The 16,547-nt window shown below is 39.1% G+C and overlaps 1 protein-coding gene across 2 annotated transcripts in view; it reads right to left on the bottom strand.

The window, feature by feature from the left end:
* Window positions 1–16,547, bottom strand: part of LOC136857194 (zinc finger protein 64) — a 127,738-nt gene that overhangs the window by 78,440 nt on the left and 32,751 nt on the right. For both annotated transcript variants that reach the window (XM_067135654.2, XM_067135653.2), the window contains exon 3: window positions 12,597–13,025. In XM_067135654.2, coding sequence (XP_066991755.2) covers window positions 12,597–13,025 — 429 coding nt within the window. The remainder of the gene's footprint in view (window positions 1–12,596; window positions 13,026–16,547) is intronic.

Genomic DNA, 16,547 nt, shown 5'->3' on the forward strand with positions numbered 1-16,547 from the left:
TTGGTTTGCAAGAGGTATTTTATTTCCCTCAAGTCCGCCGGCAAGCCGGTTAGGACCCCCGTATCCGCCATCTGGGATGCGCCACGTGGGAGTATCACCTCTCCCCCTGCTACGCCAGTGTAGTAGGTTTATGGGTCATTAGTAAAATGCCAGTAGATAAACAAGAAGAAATGAACTTTATAGCTTATATTAGGTCTAAATCATGACTTAAGTCATCTAGACTTAAATGGTTTGGGCATGTTAAACAAATGAATAGCACAAGGTTACCATGTGCTTATTTAGAAAAGAGAATAACATGTACAGGACCAGCTGGAAGACCAAGAAGAAGATGGAGAGAAGAGGATGGAATTGGGAATCTGTCATGGACAACAAAATCTTTCTGAATAGGCAACTTTGGAAGATGGTCGTTTTCAAACACCCTACCCGGCTCACTGGAAGGGCAAACTGATGATGATGATGACGATGATGATGATGACTTCGTGATTTTACTTAAATGTAAAAAGTTTTGCATTTTGAGCCAAATTTGTCACTAGTCACATGAAGCAGTCAGCAATATTCAGCAGGTAATCTCTGCATTTCGTCTTAAATTTTGAGATAGAGTTCCTGACTGAAGCTGGAAATGAATTTCAAAGTCGCAACCCAGCCATAACTATTGTACACAACAGAGTGATGATGATGATGCTTGTTGTTTAAAGGAGCCTAACATCGAGGTCATCGGCCCCTAATGGTACAAAATGAAATGACAAAAGTAAAAGTTCAAAATCATCCACTGACCAAAATAAAAAATGTCAAAGAATGAATGGATGGACATGAATTTAAAACAATCAGTGGATCCGACTCAAAAAACTTTTTTTTTTTTTTTTTTTTTTGCTAGTTGCTTTACGTCGCACCGACACAGATAGGTCTTATGGCGACGACACTCAAAAAAAAAAAACTATCATAAATAATAGTATTACTGACCAAGGGACCACTTCTAAAGCACAATCCTGAATCGAGGATGCTTGATGTCGAAAGGGGTCCAAAATCCAGGTCAAAGGGTTTTCTACACTTAACACTTCAAGGACTTATTTTCTTATCCTCAGAAGCATGTATTACCTCCTCTTGCACCCATCATGGCATCCAACCTTTCAGCCATGCTCCTTGTTAATGTTGCTACATCCCCTTGAGGAATCATCTCCCATTCTTCCAGGAGGGTCTCCTGTAGGTAGAGCTGACATAGACCCTTCACCCTAGTTGGCCCCATACATGCTCAACAGGATTTAAATTAGGGTTTCAAGCAAGCGAAACCATAACATGAATCTATGCTTCCTCCAAGAACTGTTGCACAAAACTTGCAGCATATGGCTGAGCATTGTCCTTCCAGTCTCTTTCACCAATGAAGTGAAAGGTATAACATACTCCAGAAGGATTTCCTCCACATACCAATATGCTATTCGGCTCCACCCTCCACAAAGACTAAATCCATCCTTGCAGTCATCTTGATTCCTGCCTACACCATCAGAGAACCACCCTGAAAAAACATCCTGGGTGAGAATGTGCATGGGAAGTACCTTCCCTTCCCCCAGGACTTTTCCATACCCTTTCTCTACAGTCATATGATTGCATGCCAAATTGCAACTCATCATTTTTTTTCTACTGAGCATCTAGAGGAACGGCTAAGGAGAAGGGTCCATCAGCTCTATTTAGACACCCTACAGCAGTGGTATTCAAACTTTTTGGTTGGCATACCCTCAAAATCCAATTGTTTTACATTCGTACCCCCAAAGTACGACTATATTGCGATTATACTAGAAATAACAAATGATTCTTGCAAGATGTCAGGGTCCCTGAATGCACTGAGGCATTTTCATACCCTTTCAAATGATCCTGCGTACCCCTAGTGACTGGGAATTTAAGGTCGCATGCCGTTCCTGACACCATGGGATTTTTAACAGAAAATCCCACTCAAGCAACACCAGGAATCAAACCACAGTCGTCAGGATGACAGGCAAGCAGCTAAACAGCTACATCAGTCTGTTCTCCAATAATAACAATAATGTATTGTATATAATCGTCACTGAGCAAAGGAAACCTCATAACTCCTTTGGAGTAAAGTTTACAGAAGAAGTAAAAAACTTTGCCAGAGAACTGTTCCTGGCATTTTCATTGCTTAATGATAGCCCAATTATTCAACCAATGGAGTCTTATGTTCCCTCTCAGGCAACATGGCAAGCCTTCACACGACAGATGGAGAAACATGGTTTTCTCGTGAGTAGAATTACAAGGTTTTCATTGCACTATATACACTGCTACTTAGAAGTGAATGAATGGATTTCAAAACGAAAAATTGAAACAAGAGCAATGAAGCATAAGAAAGCATTTTTACATACCAAGTCAGTAGGAGGTACAAACTGACATATATTTTGATGATGATGATGATGATGATGATGATGATGATGATGATGCTTGTTGTTTAAAGCGGCCTAACATCTAGGTCATCGGCCCCTAATGGTACAAAATGAAATGACAAATTAACAAAAGCCTCCACTGACCAGAATTTAAAACGTGATGACGAAGAATGAATGGATGGATATGAATTTAAAACAATCAGTGGAACCGACCCACAGTGCCTCACATGCACAGAAGCTGGCATCAAACAATAGTATTACTGACCAAAGGACTGCTTCTATAGCACGATACTGAATCGTTGATGCTTGGAGTCAAAAGGGGTCCAAAATCCAAGTCAGCGGCCCCTCATAATGGTACTTATCGCTAGCAAAGTAGAACCATGGTATTTGTCATGTTGCGGTACTAATCAAAAGTAGCGTAGACTCGCGGTATTCCACACATATTGGTACTACTCACAGGTAATGAAATTTGCACATGGAATACAGACCTATGATGTTTTGCACATTGCGGCGCCATTTACAGGCAACGTAAACCTATGGTGTTCATCACATAAGTGTGCTAACCACAGGGACTCGCGCTATCCCATAGTGTTCGTCGTATAGTGGGTACTAATCATAGGCAAGCCAGAACCATGGTGTCGCTCATATAGTGCTACTAGTCACAGGTACTGTAAAAGCCGGCAACGCACTCTTTTGCAACTAATCACAAACCTATTTGGTACCTAACATAATGGTACTATGCGCAAGTAAAAGCGACCCATGGTGTTCCCTACGTGGTGATACTAATCACAAGGAGTTACATGGTTCTAATATAATCATCCCTTGGTCGCCCCTTTTAGTCGCTTCTTACGACAGGCAAGGGATACAGTGGGTGTATTCTTCATCTGCGTCCCCCACCCACAAAGGGTGACACATATTTTAGAATGAATAAATCAAAAAGGGCACTCTGTGTAATGCTAGTCAAAAATGCTCAATCAAAACAAGATTTTATTGAAAAAGAGCTGGCTCAACTCTTTTCTAAACTGCTCACTGAAAACAGAAGCTACAATAAATTTGCGTACCCCTTGAGATGATCTTGTATACCACCAGGGGTACACTTTAAATACCACTCCCCTTCAGGACCTACGGGAGGCCTTCCTGGAAGAATGGAAGATGATTTCTCAAGGGGACATTGCAGCATATAATCAGGAGCATGGCTTAAAGATCTGTAGATATGTAAAGAAGAGATGGTGCTTGGATAGCTTAAAGAGTGGAGCAACTAGAAAAACTTCTGAGGAAAAAATAAATGAAGTAGTTCGTCAAAGTAATGAACATGACAGGCACAAACTAAAACAAGAATTGATAGAAGCTGCCAACAAGTGTTAGAACAAGACAAAATAAAAACAGGAAGCATTGGTTGACTGAAGAAATAACCCAATTCAATTAAGAAATAAGCTAAGAAATAGCAAGGAAATAAAAAAATTATAGAAGATTAAAGAACCTCATCACCAACAAGTGCAAAGAAAAACAAAAATGGTCAAGAAAATGTCACAGAGTTGGAGGAAGAAAAAGGAGAAGGGAAGACAAGACCAAGCTTACCCCAAAATCAGAGCCTTACAGTACAAACCGAGAACAAACTCCTCAGTGATTAAAGACAAACAAGAAAATGTATTATGAGACAACGACAAGGTATGTGGTAAATGGAAGTAACATGTTGAAGAACTACTAGAAGATGGAAACCCAGGAAAGGAAAATGATTGTATTGGGAATTGTGATGAGATAACAGAGAAACAACAAGGTCCAGCAAGAACAAAAAGTGAATTTGAGCACGCTCTTCTCTCTAAATGTAGAGAAGAAATTACAATCAGTGTCAAGGGACACTGGATGTCTACGAGGCACTGGTTTAAGGCAGGTTTCTAAAAGGGAAGAAGACAACAGATTAGTCTAAACTTCACAGGAGAACCCATTCTTAAACTCGGCGGGACTCATGCAGGTGACCAACTTTCTTGAATGTCCATAAATGGATGGATCCATAAATGATTACAAGTGGTTCATAGCCTTGGTTTTGAATATTAAACTATCAATAGTAGGCAGCTGCTGTTGGGGAAAGGTGACATAGTTGCTTTGAGTAAGTTTCTGCAGAAAATTGGAAGACTGAACCTAATGTCAATTTTCGTACTTCTTTTACATTCTATACTTGTGCTACTAAGGCTTATCGAGACAAGAGGATGGTATGTTGAAGGATTTGACAGGATCTAAGCCCACCCTTGTTAAAGAAAATCAAACATGAGACCAAGTTAGTTGTAGTCTGGCACACTACAACAGAATATAGCGGTCTGAATGAACAAGTGAGCAAAAAAAGAGACAGGAATAGGACAACACCATGCAAAGGCACTACAGCAGCCCCTCCTCCTGCACTAGCCGTCAGAACACTTCCATTAATTTTACAATTATAGGTGCTCAAGGGTTAAAAAGACTCTTGTGGAAGAGTTGATGAGAAGAATCAATGAGTGGAGTAGTTTACAAATTTATCAAGAAACAAATCCAGCATTTGTCTGGTGTGAAAATCAGAAAACACAGAAAACCTTCTTCAGGGCTGCCAACAGTGGGAATAACATGATCGACGAACTCCCAAATGCAAACTCACAGCTTCACGACCCAAGACACACAGTCAACTCCCTCTGTCATAATTAAGGAAAATGCAAGAGTGCCATAGTGTCAAAACCAGAGTCATTATTCAACAAACTTATAAAAATGTAATTTGTTTCCAAATCTGGTCTAGAAGATGAAATGGAAACATGGCTAAACTTGGTGTGTTCATTGCCTGACGTACCTCATGGTGTATTCATTCGGGAACAACAACCAAAAAAAAAAGTTCACGCCAGGATTCAAACCTTAGCTTTTATGGTAGGCACAAATTTTGTAGCCTACAGCTGACCCACTGCACTATATAGGAACATGCCATTTGTATATAATTTGATAGTGCTGTATACAAGTGCATGTCTGGAGAAGGAGAGAGAGGTAGAGGGTAGAATGAGAGCAACTTACACACGAGTGAGAATTATGGACTGTGTTGCAAAACACATTCACCTTACTGTACAAAGCAGAACTTAGTTGCAGTGGACTTCCTTACATTTCAAGTCTCAAGAGGTGAAACATTTTTTTTATTTTTCAACTACTATACATATGCAGATCATTTTATCAAGAAAGAAAAATATTCCCTCAAGAGATACATACAGTTGAATATTTTCTTCTTATACTCAAGATAATGACTTAAATTTTCACTGAATTTGATGGTATTTTATGGGTACCTGTAAGCAACAATCTTATGTTGATTAATTTAGTACAGTAGAAGTCCGCTATAGCGAGTACGGCATATAACGGGAACTCTGTTATAACGATAACTTTTGTGCGTCCCTTCAAAATTCCTATATTAAACCGTGTATTATCCTTTGGTTACAGCGAGAGCCCTTTCACTGACGCATCTGTTATTACGAGCGATTCGATTTTTCCGTTGCCGATATTTATACACCCAGTCATTATACTGCATTCGATCGATCATCTTCGGCACCGTATCGTTTCTCGCTATGCCCACCAGCGAGCTCTCTCGTCGACATTCGAAGGCAATGTCGGAGTCGATTAGTCGACTGCTCTTACGCAAGGAAAATGAAAGAGAACATGTTTTCGTAATAAATGCGTAAATAACATGTCCGATAACCGTTGTTAACTCGTTAAAGATCGCTTAATTTTAATGCTAAATACCGAAATTAAGTAAGAATGAGATAGGCCTACACCGCAAGTTATAGCAGAGTGCGTCATTGATTACGAGGTTAGTTTATATTTTCTCGCATCCGTTAAATTACGGAAAGGCTATTATCATGTAAATTTATGACGAGTAGGTTCTCTACTGGCGTTAGAAGTATGTAATCAGCATACATATAGTACAGTTACGTTAGGATAGGTGACGCTATTTGAATAACATTGAAACGTTTGCCACAAAGTGCGAACGATCATCTTCGGTACGGTATAGTTTTCGCGCTAATTGCATTTGCGAGCTCTCTCTTCAACATTCGAAGGCGATATTGGAGTCGATTAGTAATACCTGTCGACTGCTGTTCTCTAAAGAAAATTCGAAATGAAAGAGGATAACACGTTTTTGTAATAAATGTGTAAAATAACGTGGCCGATAGCAGCTGTTAACTGGTTAAAAATAAAGGCTGAAGTAAACGATCTCTTAATTTTAATGGTATACCGTATACTGAAATTATACACCTCAAGATATGGCAAGGTGCATCACTGATTTCAGAGGATAGTTTATATTTTCTCGTGTCTAGTTAAATTTCAGAAAGCTATTCCCATGTCAATTTTTTTTGTTGCTATTTTCTCGACGTCGCACCGGCAGAGATAGGTCTTATGGCGACGATGGGATACGAAAGTCCTAGGAATAGGAGGAAGCGGCCGTGGCCTTAATTAAGGTACAGCTCCAGCATTTGCCTGGTGTGAAAATGGGAAACCACGGAAAACCATCTTCAGGGTTGCCGAAAGTGGGATTCGAACCCACTATCTCCCGGATGCAAGCTCACAGCTGCGTGCTCCTAACCGCACGGCCAACTCGCTCGGTATGTCAATTTTTAACGAGGAGGTTATAATTCCTCTACATGCATTTCAAATAGGTTTTCATGATAGGTACATATATGGTTAGGTTAGGTGAAGCCGTTTGAAGAAGAAAACTGAAATGTTTGCCACAGAAGCCTCTGGAGTGATACCGTATTTCTCCGAATCCAAGACGACGTTTTTTCCTCAGAATCTCATGTGAAAAATCAAGGATCGTTTTGCATTCGCGGCCTGATAGTAATGAACACCACTGGCAATTACCGCAGTAACCACGCTGTTTCTTTTCACCCCGCCGCGCGCGCAGAAAAAACTCGATGACAATAAACGTCCGCCTCTTTATCATACATCGCTAGCCGCGGCGACCGGTTGTACAGTGCCTGTGTGTAACATCACTGGATCTCGGGAAATAGTGAAGAGAGAATGACATCAAAACATGCGAGCCTTCGAATTCTTAGAAAGGCCACGGCTACTCAGTACCAGAGTTATATCGAGTCTGCTGTACCTGGCGCTTAGTAAAATTAAGTTTTATAGACAGCAGGAATATTTTCGTGATGGATCGTCGTATTGTAAAGATACATGGAACAGGTATTGCCGGCAAATTCTCAACGGGTTCTCGTCGATGTTATGATGCCAATTTTAAGTTAATGGCTATTAAACACTCGGAAATGTATAATAATTGTGCAGCCACAAGAAAATACGGCATATGCCTAACTAAAGCCAATATTCGGCGTTACCGTGAAGACAAAGATAGCTTAAAAATGCGTACTGCACAAAAAATGCATTCAGTGACCCGCAACAAGGACGCTTTAACTCTTTATTATTATTATTATTATTATTATTATTATTATTATTATTATTATTATTATTATTATTATTATTATTATTTCAATACAGTATTATATTGGAACTAATTCTAGGCTCATTACTACCACTCTGAATATGGAAGCAAAGACTGAAGCATGGCTGGATGAAATATCGGAAGAACAAGCTGTGGACTCGGAGGAAGGTGGATACTCTGATGCTGAAGACCATGTCCAGTACTCTGGAAAGCAAAAACAATGGTCAACCCACACAACCTATTATGTTTGGAATTCCTATAGATAGTGTCTTATAGGTTCATATCCTTTATTGGCAGGTCAAGAAGTCAAGAAGATGGTGGCTCAAGATTTGTATTACTTCCTGGCCAGTATGATTGTCAATTCATACATAGTATACAAAGCGGAAATGAAAGAGAAGACAAACGGTACGTCACAGCTGAAGTTTAGCTCACAACTAGTAAATGAACTGATACAGTCATTTTCGAGCACGAAATGCCCTGGCTATTCTCCAGCGAACGGGCATGGAAGGAAGAGAAACAGGTCTGATGGACAAGCAACAACCAAAAATACGGTGAGATTATCAGATATTGGCAGCCATCTACCTGAGGTAATAAAAACATATCGTCGTTTGCACAGTGTAGTATCGAGCAGGAGGAGAAACGCAGTAACATGAAATGTAATGTTGCATTATGGAAATCATGTTTTGAACCATTTCACTAATCATAGACAGTGTTTTCAAATTTTTCTACAACCAATATAAATTAGGTTTGAGAGATTTAATTATCGTTTTTTATTACATAGGCCAAGTAGTATGTCATGTTATTGTATTATATTGATGTCAGTAAAGTATTTAATACGTAATGAGCGCATTATCATAAATATTTTAAGTGGGAAATTATTATCCCACTGCCCACACACAAACACTACATATCTGGAACGGTCAGTGGGATAATAATTTCCCACCCCATATTTTATGAAATAACATGTAAATCCATAAACTAGTTGTACATCCCCAGTCATACATATATTTCATGTACAAATTAAACATAAAATTATTTTTTTAATGCCCCCAGTCTTTTGCACTATAAAGGGTTAAAGAAGCCAAAGATGAAATTGTGAGGTATGTGCACAAAAATGTAAGGACGGAATTGCCATAATGAATTCTCGCTATAACGGACTTCTACTGTACTAGTATTTAAGAAATCCTGTCAGACTCAAGCCTCCAGCATCTCTGATGACCTCTAGGAGTTGGTGAGATGTTACTTTCCTTACCATCTCTAAGATTATAATAAAAGAGGCAAAATTTATATATTAACTAGTGATGTGACTAGCAGTGATTTTACACTCACAGGTCAAACTGTGATTGCTATTTTGAAGTAGCAGTGATTTTTAACTGTGATTAACTGTGATTCAGCCATCGCCACCTAGGATACAATGCCACTCGAAATATGACCATCATCACTCTGCGGCTTACAGGAGTACGTTGTCGTGCAGCATTCAGTACACGGGCGAACTCGCGCTAACGCTGAAAACAAATACTCATTTTTCATAATCATATTTTAAAACGTTATATACATTACTTTTTTTCAAAAAGTACGCCACCGTATTAATCAACAAGGACTACTTTTTAATAATTGCTAGTTGTACCCGTGCTTCCCTACGGGATTTTCAGAAAGACTGTATTTGTGGTTTTCCTAACTGAAGTCAACATAGGTTATAACAACAAAGTCAGTAGGAATGTAGCGATTAAAAGCAACGTTATCATATCAAATACTCGATCAAATGAAAAACTGCAGATTTTCTCACTTTCAATGAACAGTACCTACTACGGTGCCGATCTAACAGTCCAAAGTTCCAGAGCTGGAATGACCAGGCCGTAGATATCCGTGAAGACTCCTGTGCCGTTATTCCGTTAAATATGCACACTGCTCATTCGAGTCAGTGCCTCAGAGTAGGGATTGAACAGCTCGAATGCTATGATGAACCAGTGTGTTATGTACCTGTAGCATCAGAAAATTTATGAACCAGAGGAATAGCATGCTAAAGAAAAAAGTTATATAACTCCCCAGCTACTTCCCGCCAATATTCAGGTAGGCTAGTACACTCGGTACGACCGGGCGAGTTAGCCGTGTGGTTAGGGGTGCGCAGCTGTGAGTTTGCATCCAGGAGATAGTGGATTCGAACCCTACTATCGGCAGCCCTGAATATGGTATTCCGTGGTTTCCCATTTTCACACCAGAAAAATGCTGGGGCTGTACCTTAATTCCTTCACACTCCTACCTCTTTCATATCCCATCGTCGCCATAAGATCTATCTGTTTCGTTGCGACGTAAAACAAATTTCAAAAAATACTCGGTACGCAGCAGCAATCCTATCTATCGCAGATGGTTGGCAACAGAAAACACAAAGCACGTCACAACAAATAATGGTCAATGTAATGTTATTGTTGATCAATTTTATGAGCTTCTATATTGTAGCCCTTTAGTTTTTTTTTCGACTCTGCTATATTAGGGCGTCTTATAAAATTATTTATAGCGTAGACGTTAGTTCCTTATTATCCGAATTTACATACCGATTTTCATTAAATTCTGTTTACCTATTTTTTTTTTTTCGTGACTCGGCGCTGATATGGGCTTGGTAACAAAAATCCAAATTCATGAATATATCTGTGATCATAGCCGGTACGGTAACAATATATAAGACATAAATGATCGGAAATTTAACACTATATAACTTTAGTTATGCAGTATTTATTGATACGACCACTATTAACATAAATATTTGAGAATTAAATGTTAGGCCTTCCCTCAAACTACCATTTCACTCAGCGTGAATAAAATTATTTATGGCCTAGATTGTAGCAACTTATTCCCCGACTTTGCATACCGATTTTCATTAAATTCTCTTCAGCGGTTTTCTCGTGATGCGTGTATATACATGCAACTGCGACTTTGGTGTGGGTCACAGTTAGACCTTTGAGTGTGATGCTGTGATACATACAGACATTACGGAAAATTAAAAAGTGCATTTCCTTGTTACTGTGGACATGACTGATACAGAAATACCATCGTTTTAAAATTCTGAGCAATGTACAGAAACTCATAGATTTGTCTTTTGTCAAAATGATTGGTATAATTATATTGGAATTATAGAGCTGCTCATTAAGGAAGAAAATCAGGGAGTGAGGAGGAGGAAATGACTTCTTCTTCTGACACTTTTCCCACACCTGTGGGGTCGTGGGTGCGAACTGCGTTGCACATGTGGATTTGGCCCTGTTTTACGGCCGGATGCCCTTCCTGACGCCAACCTTATATTGAGGGATGTAATTTGCGTTTTTCTGTGGTGGTTGGTGGTGTAGCGTATTGTGTGAATATGAAGAGGAAAGTGTTGGGACAAACACAAACACCCAGTCCCCGAACCAGAAGAATTATTTATTTATTTATTTATTTATTTATTTATTTATTTATTTATTTATTTATTTATTTATTTATTTGCTTTACGTCGCACCGAGACAGATAGGTCTTATGGCGACAATGGGACAGGAAAGGCCTAGGAGTGGGAAGGAAGCGGCCGTGGCCTTAATTGAGGTACAATCCCAGCATTTACCTGGTGTGAAAATGGGAAACCACGGAAAACCATCTTCAGGGCTGCCGACAGTGGGGTTCGAACCCACTATCTCATGGATACAAGAAGAATTAATATGACGCGATTAAAATCCTCGACCGGCCGGGAATCGAACCCGGGACCCCTCTGAACCAAAGGCCTCAACGCTGACCACTCAGCCAAGGAGTCGGACAAGAGGAGGAAAATACTATTCTGATAATATGCCCAAAACTCACTCAGAGTTCGCCTGCTGCCAATTCTCTTGTTGGCAATACCACTCATTTTAGTACCGAATACTTATACTACTGTACAATAGTGTAAAAACAAAAACTGATTAAAATACTTAAGTCAACTTAACTGCTACCGTCACAATTTTTCACTTTTGGACCTACAACCACAAGCCACAGCCCAATAAACAGAATGAGATAATGGGAAGACTAAAATAAATCGCAGGTTGGGAGGTTATAAATCCCAAAACACGACAATAGCTCCTATCAAAAATGGGCAAGATTGCTTTCACGGCCCCAGATTCTATTCACTTCCCCTTCCTGTGATCGTATGACAATGTCGACAATAGGTGTTTACAATCACAGCGCAGCCGCAACTGCGACTGTGGTGTGGGTCGCAGTTAGACTTGGACTTGTGAGTGTGATGCTGTGATTACTGATTAGATTAGTTGCTACTGCTATCTTAACTGCTAGTCCGCTAACTGCTACTGGCTGCTATTGGCCTTGCTGTGCGTTTCACGCTGGTTGATCACGTTAGTTTATCGATTTCTCGCAGCGCAGCGCTGCCGGTACTTGATTAGGTTATCTTCTACTGCTACTGCTTTCTTAACTGCTAACTGCTACTGGCTGCTATTGGCCTTGCTGTGCGTTTCACGCTGGTTGATCACGTTAGTTTATCGATTTCTCGCAGCGCAGCGCTGCCGGTACTTGATTAGGTTATCTGCTACTGCTACTGCTTTCTTAACTGCTAACTGCTACTGGTTGCTATTGGCCTTGCTGTGCGTTTCACGCTGGTTGATCACGTTAGTTTAAGGATTTCTCGCAGCGCAGCCGCCTACGAATCATCACAATCGCAGTTAAGACCTGCTAGTCTGGCCAACCCACTAGCAGGTTAAACTGTGATTTCACACTAGCAGTGATTTAGTAGCAGGTTTACAAATCACTTCCCATCACTAATATTAACCTACCTGTGTGTTTACGCATGTGTCGAACCAAATCCTTTACATAAAAGGTACTGAAGCTGCAGTCATCCATAGGGCAGTCATGTCGTTTCTTGCCACGCGTTGGACTACTAGCTGCATTACTGTTAACAAGAGTTGCTGAATTTTCAGCAGAAAGTAAGGAACCAGGTGCTTGCCCCCTGACCTCCATGCTATCGTTTGACTGTCCCCAGAATTTATCTCTGGCTCCCACCAACTCTCGAGAAGCATGAGGTGATGTCCCCAACGAGGTGTTTCTAGACGAAATCTTTCCTCTGTCCTTAAGATTTTGCCTTTGCTTACTGTTGTTCTCCAACATGAGAGTCCCGGTTTCTCCTTCTGAGAGGCTAATTGAAGCAAGATCCAAACTCTCTCGTGTTGTGGGAATGATTATCTCATTTTCTAGGCTCAAGAGTCCTGAAATATAGAAACGCACAAATAATTACTGTAATATGTGATTTTATATACATTCAGATATAACACACAGTACGATATTCCAAAATTATAGTAATAGAGAAATTATGTGAATTCTTGAACTCTCCATGTGAACCAGCTGCCCCTTCTAACAGGTTTAGGCCACTTGTTTACAGATTACCTGATAACATTGGTACTGCAATTATGCAAGTGTGTGTTGTCATGCACCCTCTGGAGAAGCCTGGTGCAGGCCTTTCTAGTTGACACCCATGGGCGACCTGCATGCCTGGGTGTGAGATGGTGATGATGAAAATAAGGTAGGGAGATAGCGAAACCCAGTGTCAGCACATACCCTACTCCTGTCGAATAACACCAATGGGTCTCCTCAAAGCTTAAAAATCACAAATCACCATCAAAAGTGACATGTACCCTCATTCCATATGAACACTGTGGAAAGGTTTGGAATTGAATCCAGGCTTTTGGCACACAATCTAGCGATTAAAAATTCTATATCAAACACCTCTCCTATACTGCTGGTCTACACTCTGTTGATGAAATTTCTTTCTACCAGCAGGACTTGAACCATAGTGTCAGGCCATAAAGATTTGAATGATCATGGTCACCAGGAGGGCTAGTTATGCAAATAATACAAAATGGATTTTTTAGTGTATCCACTCCAGCATCCTTCAATTACAGAAAACATGAATGCACTCACCGAATGGTTCCATTTGTGAACGAAATGTACATAAAACAGAAATAGTATCTTACAACCATAGTAAAAGTGTAGGATCAGCAGTAATCTACAACCAACTTTCTGAATTCTGCTGAAATGAACCAGTCGTCTAAAGGGGCAGATTCGCATCTGGGGCAGAAATTTCCTTTTTTACGCTCTTAATTCTGAGTGACTTTTTGTCTCGCACACTCATTTTCAGTCACTGACAGTTTATGAAGCCCTAAGAAGGGTCCATATTTTAGCAAAGTTTGACTAGGATATGATATTATTGTACATAAACGACTTTTGGCACTCCAAAAGATATTGTCCATCAGTACATTTCCTCTGATATAGATGTTGAACTTCCGGAGAAAAATATCTTGTTTCCCCATAGCTATATCGACGTGAAACACACGGCAAGGGAATGACCAAGGCTTTGTTGTCACTGTATAGCAGTGGAGTGTGGCATATGAACTTGGATATCATTCCAGTGTTTTACCAGTTAAATGAAGTAAGAACTGGCACGTGTTTGAAAACTGAAACTCCATGAACAAGTAAACTCATTTATGCAACAATGGTCATGAACCGTCAAGCCTACTACTATGTACTGACAAGTACTTCGATACTGACCCACACAGCCATGCAATAGCTGTGCAAGTGTTTTGTAATAAGGATATCTAGCATGCAATTCTCCTATACTTTGTTGATTCATAATTGCACTGTGCCACTGCATCAAGGTTTTAAGCATTAATAGCACGCTTTACTATACCTACTCACTTGGCACAACTCCATCATTTGTTAGGTTGAAGTACAGCAACTGATTGAAAAATGTCATATTTTTGGAATGGTACAGCAACTGATTGAAAGAATGTCATATTTTTTTGGAATGGTCCTGTTCTTAGGGTGCAGAAGACTAATAAAGTCATGTGTGCTTTGCAAGGTACACTAGCAGTGAGTTGTTACCATATGGGAGGCAAGCAGAGGAAAATCAACCATCATGACTAACGTGTATTACTGGATTACCCACCTTCTAAAAATATAAAAGGCAGCTGGTTCACTCAGTGTAGTGCGACAACAGTATTAATTATTTATGATTAATATTTGAAAATATGAATATTATTTATTTGAGAGAGAAAGTGTGTGTCTGTCGGGGGGAGGTGTTTTTGTTTGTGTGCATGCATAAACAGATATATAGAAATCAAAGGATAATACAATTTGGGAGTGTTTTCAGACAGCATATGAAATCTTCCACAAAATGGAGATATTCCAATGAAGCCAAAAAAATCTATACACAAAATATTTATCTCAAATGTGTAGTGGAGATCTCTGACCATTCCAACATGGGATAAAAACGGAACTTGAAAAAGACATATGGAGATGGATAAAAGTGGAGCAGATAAGATTAAAATAGAGAACAGGCTGCAAGAATCTGGATATATTAAATAAGTGAATGAAGAACAAACCACAGAATTACAAATGTAAGAAAAGAAAGAATGAGGCTCAAACTTCCATGCAGAGATGTTAAATTTAACCACTTCATGTCTATAAATTATCCAGTGTGTTAATGAACCTAGTTAAAAACTGTATTAGGAAATGAGACTTGCAATGAAACATGGCGATGGATGAGATTGGTGGAGAAATAAGGTAAAATGGGCGAGGAACCCTATTTACACCTACTCAGCTGCATCTAGAATGGTCGTGGTAATGGGGCAATGCTTCCTCTACAGATATCTTAAATCTACTATTGCAAACTTTGATCACCAGGTAGAACAGGAGCCATCAACTCAGTGCACTGTATGCTGGAGTTATTCGCCTGCACGGGCCTGTCCTCCAAGCGGTATACGTGCACAGCGGCAAAGGGGGTAATAAATCAATTTATAGGAGTAGTGTTCTGCCAGGCAGTCAACCATTGAATCAGTATTGTAATTTTAATATAATCCTAAAAACATAAAAGTTGGAAATTCTAAACAAAAAATCAGTTTAAACTATTTGGGATTTGTTGATGACCTTGCATTATTATCAAACAATATTCAGGAAACTGAGCATCAGATCAGATCTCTGTATAATAGCTTATAGAACAGAAAATAGGTCTTGGAAATCATGTTAACTGATCCACCACTTGAAAATAAAATTAATACTGATGAACATGAAATCAAAATTGTTGATAAATTCAAGTATTTAGGTGAAATTATAACATAAAATAAATGAAAAACCAACCTATCAAAATAGAATAAATAAATTAAGCAAAGCAAATTATGTCACCAAAAACACATACAACAACAAAAAAAAAAAGAGAAGCTTAATTGCAGCAAAATTAAGACATTATAAAACAGTCACGCAGCCAAAGGCGAATTATGCAAGTGAAACTATTTTCAAAACTACTAATACAGCAAAAATAGATAAAATACTTAAAAAGAAGAATAATTAGAATGTGTATAAGTAAACAATATCGAATTACTTAATGGCCATTAGAGAATAGCTTCAAATAACAAAATTTACAAGAAAATCAAACCAGTATTGAACACAATTAGAAAGAAGCGCAACTCATTTTTTGGACATCTTATTAGAACACCGGAAATTAGAATTGGTAGAAAAATTATGGAATAGCAATACCCAGATTAAATGGATCAAAGAAATTAAAGAAGATATTAATGAACTCCAATTAACACTAAATGATCTCAAGAACAAAACAAACAAAATTAAGATTCTCAACAACTCACATGTGAGACTACAAACTAAAATTAATAAAAGGGTAAAAGGTAGAGAGTGTTTTCAACTGAAGAAAGGATGTCTGAGAGGATGAAGAAATATTG

The sequence above is a fragment of the Anabrus simplex genome, chromosome 1 (genome assembly GCF_040414725.1).
Source record: "Anabrus simplex isolate iqAnaSimp1 chromosome 1, ASM4041472v1, whole genome shotgun sequence".
In the NCBI taxonomy this organism is placed as follows: Eukaryota; Metazoa; Arthropoda; class Insecta; order Orthoptera; family Tettigoniidae; genus Anabrus; species Anabrus simplex.